This window comes from Vidua chalybeata, chromosome Z, assembly GCF_026979565.1.
Source record: "Vidua chalybeata isolate OUT-0048 chromosome Z, bVidCha1 merged haplotype, whole genome shotgun sequence".
Lineage (NCBI taxonomy): Eukaryota > Metazoa > Chordata > Aves > Passeriformes > Viduidae > Vidua > Vidua chalybeata.
In genome coordinates, this window is record NC_071570.1 from 55,785,407 (window position 1) to 55,796,853 (window position 11,447).

Genomic DNA, 11,447 nt, shown 5'->3' on the forward strand with positions numbered 1-11,447 from the left:
TAACTCCAAAAGAACATGAAGATAGGTCTTTCTGCTGTAGGAGACAACTACATATGCTTAATTAACATTCTACAGCCAACCACAAGTTTCTATCAACACTCAAGCACAGGCCTTAATCTCAGCATTACACAGAGCTTGTTTCTTTATTTTTCACCAGCAGTTTTTGTGAAATATCATCTTAGAAAATGCAAGTTTGTAATTCTTCATTAGCATCTCACTTTGGCCACAAGTTATTTTTACTAGTCACACTTCCAAATGTCAGACCTTTAACATTCTGACATAGCTTGAATGATTAAATTGGCTTATTATCTTTGAAAATTTGTCCATGTGTACACATAAAATTGGAAGTAAACTTAAGCAGAAGCTGTTATGTAGAACATAGGACAAGCTATTAAAAAAGGCTTCTCTGGGCACTGCAGTATTTCAGAGACTTTACTGAACTGAACTGACTCTAAAAATTACTACACCAAAGTCATAGCCCATGGTCCTTATTATTATATCAGAAGTACTAAACATAACCTTAATGAGAACAGACGTAGTTTTAATGCAACAGTCACACATTAATACGACCACCTTCTGACTTCAAAACTGTAGGTTCACATGCTTTCATGCATTTATTTCTTGCAAAATAACTGAACAAGCAGATTCTAAAAAGCAGCAAGCATTTGCACAACCTCTTCATATCAGCCACATTACATGACAACGGTCTGACAGACACCATCACCTAGAAGCTTTTCTGTTCAGAAGTGCCTGAAGAACATATCTTGTCTGGATCAGAGAATTATCACCTAATTTTCTGTCTCAAAAAAAAAAGAGAAGAAAAAAGCCTAAAGGGGAAAAAAAACCCCAGAAACCCAAACAACATAAAAACTCACTAAACAAAAAAAACCCAACCCAATGAAAACAAACATCATCCCAGTCCCCAGCACAGTGACTTCTCCTCAGGACACAATAGCTAGACACTTCCATAACATGATCCATTCCCAAACACATTTCAGAGCTGAAAAAACAAAGTAACAGTAATCTTTTACCCGACAGAGGAGAGGAAAAATTATAGTTTGCCACTTTTTTGAAGAAGGTGACAGAACACTGATAAAACTTCACAGATGAGTTCACCATCTAGTGCTCTTCTATGAGCACCAGAAGTAGAAGGTACAGACAACTATGCCCTTCATGGGCAGTCCATGGCATATTTGTGCAGTTATACATTGAATTTTGGGTCAACATTTTGGAAGACTAGTTCAATATGCAGCTCTTAACTGTACAACATCAAGGTATTGGCAACCAAGCTTTAAGACGTCTCTCCAAATTCCTTAAGATACCCATAATACTGCCTTATTTGAAGCACTGACCATTAAATTGAGCTCTACGAGGCAAGATAAAGTAATTCTTCTGGTCAAATAATCAACATAGCAACTTTTATTCTAAGGGTGAAAGTTTTAAAGTGGGTTTAGCAAGACAGTTTGCTTTGTTACAGAACCAAGAACCACAAGAAAGCAAAATTTACTCATCTCCATTGACAGCAGGAAAAACACATTTCTTCCTTTTTTGAGACCCTGTTTTAATAGTTCAGTTATAAGTTGCCATAGAAAAGGTAATAAATATCTAAATTGCACATATCATCCTATAGCTGCCACAGAAACATAATAGCAAAGAGGCTTTAAGCATAATAAAAAAAGCCTAAACCATTTCCCAGGTTCTGTCCTGCATTAAAGCTGTAGAGAAAATTTGTACTGATTCACCTTCTTTTCCATTAGGCTACAATATGAGGTGGAACAAAGGAAAAGTTTTATTAAGTCTACAGAGGCATACCATCACAATTTTTGCAAGACTGAAAAACTATAATTATTTCTGACCCTGAGGAATGGCAATCACTCCTCTCAAGAGCCACAAACATGATTTCCCTTACCTGGATTTTGAAGTGTCTAGTAATTCAATATGAAGGCACAACTAAAGTTACAAAGCTGTGGAGCTTCATTTTTTTCTCCTCTCCACTATAAGATGTGCCAAGTCAAGATTCTTTGGAATTTCAACATGTCAAAGAAAAACCCTGTCACAATCACTGTTAAATTAGATTCTGCTTTCCTAGAAAGCCAGACTTTTGCAATCATGCTGGAAGCAAGAAATCAGGTATCTCATCTTGCCTTTCTCACACTGTTTCTATACTGTCTAGTAAAACAGTCTTAAGAAAGAAAAAAATAGTTGTACTTGTGAGTGCACAGCACTGGAACTCAAATTCAACAGTTTTTCAGAATATCATTTCAGAATGGCAGTGACACAAACACTGAAGTTCATTACTTGGGTTCAACAGCTTTATACAAACTTTTTGCTTAGAACAGGAAACTGTGAAAAACATCATATTTTATCTCATGCTCCATAAATCACATTTGTTTTTTCCTCTATTTTAGAGTATTAGACTCACTCTGTACTATAAATTGAACTTCAAAAGACCAGTCTCAGCTGAGGTAGACGTGCAGTGTTAGATGCCTTCAGTTCAGTGATGCAAGTGGTTAAGTGAATGTCCTACATGGCAAAACCCAAACTCATTAAATCAATTCCTTGTGTTATTCTCACAGCATTCATTCCAGTTGAAACAATCTGGCTGCAAACATTTGTTCCTTCTGTCTGACTCCCCTCAGTATTTACTCCAGTCTCCCTTTTTCTTTTCTTACTATTATCCAAAGGAGAACTGGCTTTCTTAAAATATCCACTCCAGATTGTTCTATGGTTATAAAAAGTTGGCTTTATATACTGAAGCTAAATAATCAAATTACCAACTAGTTCTAGAAAGCTACATTGCTAAAGCAGTTACCGTCTTTGTAAGCTATAAGGCAAAACAAATGCAGAAAAAAAGGAAGATTACCCCTCTATCCTTTATTCCTTTTTTCTCTTAAAACACTTTCAGAGAGGTACTAAACTTGTCAATACATTCCAACAGTGTCATGAACAAACAAGTTTAAATACATGGAAACACAAATTACACAAATTGAGAACAAATGTAATGGGCTTGTGTATATATGCATTTATACAAAATAACCCAAAACTAAAGATTATAAAGTTTCTTTTGGAATGATTACATCAGGTAATCAATGAGGATGAGATGACTGTATTCAAAGCAGACTGTCAGCTGACTAACTCAATATGAAGTAATAGGGAAAACGATAGTATTGAGATGTAACATTCAGAATCATCTTATGCACATAATATATTCCAAATATTCCAGCTCCTTTCTTGAATAGGTAATGCTCCTACAACTGTAATTGATAGCAACAATAGCCCATGTTAGGATAGTTGAAAACTGACACTGAAGTAGCAACTGATTTATGGACCTTTAGAAACATTCTGTCTATTAAGAGATCACTTATCAGAACTTTCACATCTTTTTCTAAGCATGTAATACTGTCAACTGTCAGAGACACAACCATGCACTAGTGAAGTGACAGGACTGGTCCTATGTGCCAGTTTGTTACCTTTCCATTAAAACAAGAGTATTAAGAAGGAAATACTTGCAATAGAATCTGAATTATCTCTCTTTAGAACAGGAAAAAAGATTGGGACAGCTTATGCATGATTATTAAGTAGAAAACAAGAAACTAACTTAAGTCATGCATTTCCACACAAACAGATTTGAATATTTTGAATCACAAAATTATAAAGACTATTCTTACTGTCAGCAGAACATGTTAGTGACCAGCTTAATGCTCCCACACTACACACCACAGAGAAACTTATAACAAACTCAACTAACAACATTCTTCACAAGAAAAAACCTGTACAACACTGTCAAACTACTTATAAGGTTTCAATTCTCCCTCTCAGCAAAGCACACTTCTTTCAGTCCAAGGATGAAAGGGTTTGTGAAGGCATGCTACAAGAAAATAATCGTTACCAGCAAAGAGGTCTTCTCTGTCACCATCCAGCATGATTTCTGCTGGCTTTGGACCATTGGAGTTTGTGCTGAGGTCTTCTGCAGGAAGACTTGCTGGCTCTGGAGACAAAGGACTTGACTGTGTTTAAAAAAAAAAAAAAAAAAAAGTGCCGTAATTATAAGAGAACCAGAGAACCAGTTGCCATGTGCCAGTATATAAGAATTATTGCAACATTGTTTCATTGCAAAGAAACAAAAGAAGATGTACAGAAAGGGAACTCTGTCAGCTATTTCCATTTCCCATCCCTAGCATAGCAACAACAAATAAAAGATATGAGCTAGTCAACAGCTCTTAATTCCTTTGAGAGAAAAAACAGTCAACAGTTTCTTCAGGTTTAATTAATGTGAAACAAAAGCTGCTACAGAATGATCTAGAATGAGTTTATTACTAATGCCAAATGTAATTTGATTATGTTCCTCCTGGGAAGGCTTGGATTTAAATCTGGATTTGTACATAGCCTAAAATCAATCAAGAAATCTCCAAGTGCTCTGTGATTGAAAAGAACGTATTAATGCCACCCAAACAATTAAAGGCTGCTTGGACCTTTTCTGTGAGAATTTTGTGAGAAATTTTGTTAGCTATGCAACAGGATTACTGCCACGGAGGATCAGAGGATCACAATGTATTGTACATGGAAGCTAGGCTTGCCACAGATACAAATTTTTAATTCACTGAAGACTGGAACTTGCCCTGTTGAAGACACTAAGGAAAACTAAAGCAATATTGAAACTGGTCCACAAATAAGTATGTGTTACACCTAACAGCCAAGGTTTTAAGCAATTTCACAACTCAGAAGTAGCATATTTTAGAAGAAATGTTCTGTCTCTCCCACCAGTGCTGTGTAGAAGGGCAAGTTCAAAACCTTGCATTCCAGCTAGAACAGAAAAGCACGGAAATACTTGATTTCTCAATGCTTGAGGTTCAAGAGGCTAAAAGTTTTATCAGCAAAAGCAGTTCTTCACTGAAACATCATAGGTACTCATTCCAAACCAGTTTTGCTGCTATTCAGCTTTGAACAGCAATCCATTTACATTTTGATAGACTGGAGTTTTAGGACACAGTGGGAATCCCACATTGCCACAGACGCAGAATGCATGTAGGTTTGTGCTTGTCAAGTCATTGCCATGAAAAACAGACATAGCGAAGAAAAGCCTTCCTGAACCTTTATAGCACATAAAGCAGAGAGCTTTCTGCTTTATCACTTAATTATGCTCTTGCTTAATGAATGGTGGAAGAGAGCCCTTGGAGAATGCTTATACCTTCAAGCTATTAACTCAGTCTATCTTAGTTTTATTGGAAGTAGCTATTTCAGTTACTAATGATTATTTTTGACTATACCTGGCTTCTAATCGCAAAACTGTTCAATCAGACACAAAATTCACTTTGAACACTTAAATCTGATCAACCCATGGAAAATATCTGCATGCCTAAAGTTACAAGTTAACCAAAGGTCAATACAGAGGTATTCCCACTGTAGATAAAGATAGAAATTCCTCTAAGAATGGCTATAAATACATGCCACCAAATCTCTTTCTGTTACTGAGCTGGGAAAGATCCTGTCCAATGGCACAGTTAAAGCCAGTATTTCTGCACTGGATACCAGGCTTCATAGCTGTAGTTAGTAGAGCAGTTACAGGCAGCTCTCTCCAAACTCCACATGAGAATATTTGCAAACAGTGAAGACTTAAACAGACCTTATGGGAACTTCAGAAATCTGAACAGCAAAGCTGACCAGATGGGTATTCCATACCATAACCATGCTCAGCAAAGCTATGGCGAAGAAGGACGGAAAGGATACCTGGAGTTAGAACATTTGTCTAAGTCACCATTACACTTCTCTCTTCCTGGAGATGGCTAAGCACAGGCCTGCCCATGGAAGAGGTGAATAAATGCAACTTTTATTCTACCTGTTAAATTCTCTTAATCTCTGTCCACTAGTCTTCTCATTTTTTCCTTTCCAATTCTTCTCTCCCATGCCAGGGGGAGTCATGAATGCCAGAGAGAAATAAACTTCAACAAGCTGACAGGTGAATAAGGTCCCTACTTGTCTGTTAATCTTTCTGCAGGTCTTTGGTCTTTTAAACAGCTGTGTTCTCAGACAAGATTAATTAAAAATGGGATTAAATATATTCACTAAGAGTTGTGACTTTATAAGAAAAAGACAATGTGTAGAAGCATCTTAAAAATTATTCATGGTCTGAACACTGCATCAGCTTGTTTAAGAGTTTTCAAATTAAGTATAGTGTCTTCTCTTCAAAATGGGCATAGTTCTCAGGGAACTACAAAAACCCAGCAAGGCACAACACTTAGGTATCAAAAACTGAGTCAATAATTTCTAGTAACTTGATTATTTTGCACAGCCAGTGGGTCAGAAAGTGCTATCCAGCCTCTTAAAAACCAAAAAAGCACCAATGTCTGCGAACAATATATTAAGCTGTTTCAGTTACAGTCTTCTATGGATGAGAGCTAGAAGACAGGACCCCAGCTTTGCTTCTTTATCTCTACAAAATACAGCTAAAATGGCCAATGAAAATGCCTGTCGAAGGAGTCAGTAGTTAGTGCAGAAAAAATCTCTTTATCAGACAAGACATGGAGATGAGACTAACAAAAACCTCATGGCTCAGACAAATAGCACAGCCATTTAGAAACTTTAAACTTACTCAATGCCAAGGATTCACAAAATGTCACAAACACATCCATTTCCTGAAAGGTACATAGCTGTGAAATTTCTGAACAAGTCCTGAGCTGAAGGTTTGGTGAAGCCTCCAATAATCGAGATTCTCAATGGCCAGGACATCCAGGTATGCAGGACAGTCAGGATCCTCCCATGTTTTTCTTGAGAACAAGTTTCTGGTAAGATGCTCATGGGCCTATTCCAGTTTACAATGTCAATAACAAGCTCTATTTTCTGTTCTTTTATTGTCCATTAAACCTGGAGGCAATAACCAAGTATTTTACAGCTCTAACTTATGAAGAAACAAGAACAAGATCTTGCATTTTCTGCTGGCTGAAATTATAGCTCTAGACATTAGGACATCCTCCTTTCTCTTAATAGTAGGGTACCCACCAAACTAGTCCTGCTTGCATGAGCCCCTCCTAGCTCCCCTCAGTCAAAACACAGAGGCATAACAAAAGGTGGCCATCATAATATTGTAGTTGTTTAGGTTAACCCAGCTCACTGTCTGAAACAGGGTTACTGGAGCTCACAAATCACAGTGTGGACAGAGATAATAAACTCAATGGCAGGACAGTGTCATTTGTAGCAGAAAGATGATACAAGCAGCCACATTGGAATGAATTTCCACAAACTTCCATTACAGCCTGGATTTAAGATCAAGCAACGAGACACACATTTTCAGCAGAATTACACCAATCAATCTTGGATACATACCTAGCTTTCTGCAAAGGTATAGTACAGTATTGAAGGACTTAGTGCTTTCCTGTCTGATATTCCAGTGGGAGCGTTACTGCTTCCACAGTAATGGCCACTGTTAAACTGAGTGGATATTATTAAAGCCATCTGGACTTCTGTGGCTATCTAGTGCTTTGCTTCATGTACAAAAACCAAATAGATACTGCAGATCTTTAACATAAACTCATCAACTGGCAATGAGATTATTACACATCCTGCCCTAAACGACAGTCCTTGATAAATTACCACATCTACTGCTTACTGATTATTTTCAAGTTCCTCCATGTATTTTTCCATTAAAAAAACCCACCAACAAACAGAAGTATGGGAATGTAAATGTATGTTTTAATGAGTAGATGGCAGCCTAGGTTCCTGTGTTCACATGGCACCTTCATGAAAGACAGACTGGCAATACAGAGATAAGTGAGAAGTTTAGGGAAAATGAAATAAGAAATGGTGCAACATATAAAAAAGGAAGATTACAAAGACACAGACCGGTGCATGAAGGACAAAGAAGGTAGAAATGGTGAAAAGAGAGTAACGGTGACCATTTTTTCAGAAAATCTAATGTATATCTTACACAAATTTGACTTTCATGCAATTGTTTGTGGACCCTTCTAATGGGAGCAGAGTACACAGACAGCAAATTAGCAGTTTGTTGATTAAACTTATAATAGGGAGTGATTCTTCTCATAAATCACAAGTAACTTCCAGAACTTCTTGCTGTGCAAATCATGGACACCCTTTAATAAAAACAAAACTAAACAACAACCAAAAAACAAAAACACCACATCACAAAAAAAAAAAAAAACAAAAACAAAACCAAACCCAACTAAAAAACAAAACACCCAAAAAAAAAAAAAAAAAAAAAAAAACCCACACCAAAAAAAAAAACCAACACCAAAACCACAAAAACACCAAAACAAAACCCCACCAAAATCCATGCACTTGAAATTTTAGCAAGTAGATAAGTCTACCTAGACCTCAGGAAGACACCGAGCTACAAAAACCTGATACCTATGAGAGCAGTGCAGATGCCAACCAGCACATATATATAATAACCAGCAATATTATTCACATGGAACTCACTACAGATTATCACTGCAAATGCAATTTTGGCTTAAACCATTTACATGATTCATCCTGGCTGTTTTCACTAATGAAAGCTACTCTGGCAGCTAAAGGGAAACCTCTCAGTAACCTTGAATGTAAGAAAGGCAGTTGTCCACACTCACAATACAGCTGGCACAATGAAAACAAAATAATCATTCTCATTCTACTACTCATAAGCACTGCGGATATCTGACAATAAAATCAGCATCCCACCAGCTCAGACAAGCTGCTGCCCAACCTCGTTCCCAGCTCATTGGAGTCCTAAGACCACAGGAAGGAAGAGTTCTCATTCTCTGCCATACAGCCAATTTTCAAGTCCTAAAACGTGTTTCCACTGCACCCCAGAAATCCCAGTTGTTACACCCCAGTGAGATCCTTCTAATGTCTTATTTTCTACAATTGGGAGTGTTAAATTCAAGACATTAACTTTTTTACAACATGCACAGAGAAAATATTCTCCATTCCAATCCACTGAAGTAACTAAGCCTCTCTGTACATAAATGCTACATATTTGCCATTCACAATTTACACTGAATGCATATTTTTTTCAAAAGCAATTTAGCCTGTGTTTTCCAAATGGAGACTTTGTTAATATGGAAGGTATTTGAAAGATGCATTAGAAAACACACAGCTTTTCCACTCTACAATAGAATTCTAGACAGGAAAGGCGCAGCACGCGTTTTGTGAACTGCCAAGAGAATGAAAGCAAGATAAAATAGGAAGGAACTGAAATTAATCATGCTAAAAGCAAACAGACAGCTCCAAGATAAACCAGTTGGGAACCCTTTCAAAGTACCAAAGCTCTCAAGTAAGTTGGGTTTGGACCACAGTGTCTTTTGCTACACTCTCACTTCTGGTATCAGCAACCACATACATTATTAACTACAAAAAGTGTGACACTATTCTGTTCTTACTATACAACTCCCACTGCCATTTATAATCAGTTTGTCCGTGAATATTTACTAGATTAAAGTAACACTCAAGACAAAAGTTTAACTAGGCCTGCATCATCAGACAGTCATTTTTCTCTGGACTATGGTACTCTATACACTGAATCCACCAATTTATATTCAAGCTAGTAAGAAGTCCAAAGTCAATTTTCATTACCTCTTTCTTCCAAATCTGGAAGAAAGATTAAGGCAGTGCCCTAAATGCTGATGTCAGAAAAAGCTTACTGACACAGCTTTTAAGCTTCTCTTTAAGCAACAAGGCTTCCCCTTTCCACTCAGAGACTCTATCCCAAACAGTGAACACAAACAAAGCAGCACAGTGGAATTGTCAGCAATTGATACAACGCCCATTTCTTTGCCAATGTTTGCAGTTAGAGGAGTTTCAGTAACTTTTTTATCTCATGGTAATTGTGATTTGGACACTACATCTATCTTATCTCCTGCAGCTTTAGTTCCAGACAACATCAATAAAAACATTGTTTGTGTTACACTGCAGTCTTTCTCCGTGCACTGAAAAAGACTCCAGTAATATATAACGTGTAACACAGAGATGCACAGAAGTCTACTCATGCAATTCTTGTCAAGTGCAGATTCACATAATTTCTTGTTCCTTCAGTGCATTTTTTCCACAGATCTTTTCCTACCAATGCACAGATTACACATCTATAAAAAGAAAAAAAGAAAGTAGCTTGAGAAAAGTTACTTTAAAATACATGTAAAACCCTTTTTGTATACTGCAGGGTTTTTTGTTAAGGATAGACAACAGCCAGAGTAAAATCAAAGAAATATGCACCAATACTATTTCTGTAAAAGTCAGGGACAGAAAACTCTTCAGGAAAAGAGGAACGGAACAATTTGCTTTATAAATTTATGCACAATAAGAATCAAGTTCTTCCAGAAGATACTGGCAAGACACGTAGGTGGAACGTGACCATAACAACGTGCCAAAAAGGCTCCCACTACAACGAATGAACACATAAGCGTTTCTCATGTCTTCTCGTGCTTCTTTCCCAGCAGGTCCCAGCAGCCGCCGCAGACCAGCACTGCGTCGGCTCCCTTGGAAGAAACCTCAGAGACAAATAAGTTCCTACAAGATTCGGAAACTGAAACTGAGTGAAGCCTCGGAAAGAGGCCAAACAAAGAAAATGGGTCGTTATTAATCCACTCAAAGTCTAAGGCGAAGACACACACACCCACGCACACATACCCCAGCGAAACTGGAAAGAGGTAAGGTGAGAATAATTTCCCTGGCAGCACAAGAAGAGCGTAAAATAAGGGAAAACGGCGGTAATTGGAGAAAAGAGTTTTGAACTTCTCTTGGCAGCAGAAGCCCCCTGCTCTCCGTGAGGGAAGCACCGAGTAGCCGAAGCAGAGGTGGGTGGTGGGGGCCGCGGCCGGAGGCAGGTCGGCAGGGGCAGCGGCAGGGCGGGGGCCTGGGCAGAAGTGAGGGGGCCCCGGGCAGGAGCGAAATACCGGCGGCCTGACGGGGAGGAGAGGGGAAGGGAGGGTACGGGAGGAAAGGGCCCGGCGGCCCCGGGCCGGCCAGGGGCGCAAGGCCTGCAGCGGAGGGCGAGCTCTCCTCCTCACCTCCAGGGTGGACACGGTGCTGGTGAAGAGGTCCTCGCCGTCCTCCAGCTCCTCGAGGTCGGCGGGCCGCGTCTCCCCCAGCGGCGGCGGCTCCCGCTCCGCCGCCATCTTCCCCTCCGGCCCGGCCCCCGCGTTCACGTGACCACCCCACCGCCCCACCGGCACGTGACCGCGGCGGCCGGGGCGGGGCGGGGCGGGGCCAGTGTCCGCAGGCCGCGCCGCGTCCGCGGCCCCTCCTCGAAGCCCTGCCGCAGCCCGTGCCACATCCTCAGCCCCTTATCCTTCTCAAGAAGAGGTAAAGAGGCAGAGTTCCCTAAGTTAGCTTGGTTATTTTTGGTCACTCATTAAAAAGGGTATGTGAGAAGTTTAGCTTCTTTGCTTAAAAGTAACATTGTAATTATAGTCGGGCTAAAGAGATCTGTGGCCCCAAAAACCTATTATAGGGGTTTTTTGTGT

The 11,447-nt window shown here is 39.3% G+C and overlaps 1 protein-coding gene across 2 annotated transcripts in view; it reads right to left on the reverse strand.

Moving 5' to 3' along the window:
- The window catches only part of SNX2 (sorting nexin 2), a 29,422-nt gene extending 18,284 nt beyond the window's left edge, over positions 1-11,138 (reverse strand). The window contains exons 1-2 of one of the 2 annotated variants that reach the window (XM_053931580.1): positions 10,992-11,138; positions 3,890-4,007 (exon numbers count right to left, since the gene is read on the reverse strand). In XM_053931580.1, coding sequence (XP_053787555.1) covers positions 3,890-4,007; positions 10,992-11,099 — 226 coding nt within the window. In that variant the 5' untranslated portion in view covers positions 11,100-11,138. The remainder of the gene's footprint in view (positions 1-3,889; positions 4,008-10,991) is intronic. The other variant, XM_053931581.1, reaches the window with a different exon arrangement.
- Positions 11,139-11,447: the final 309 nt, after the last annotated feature.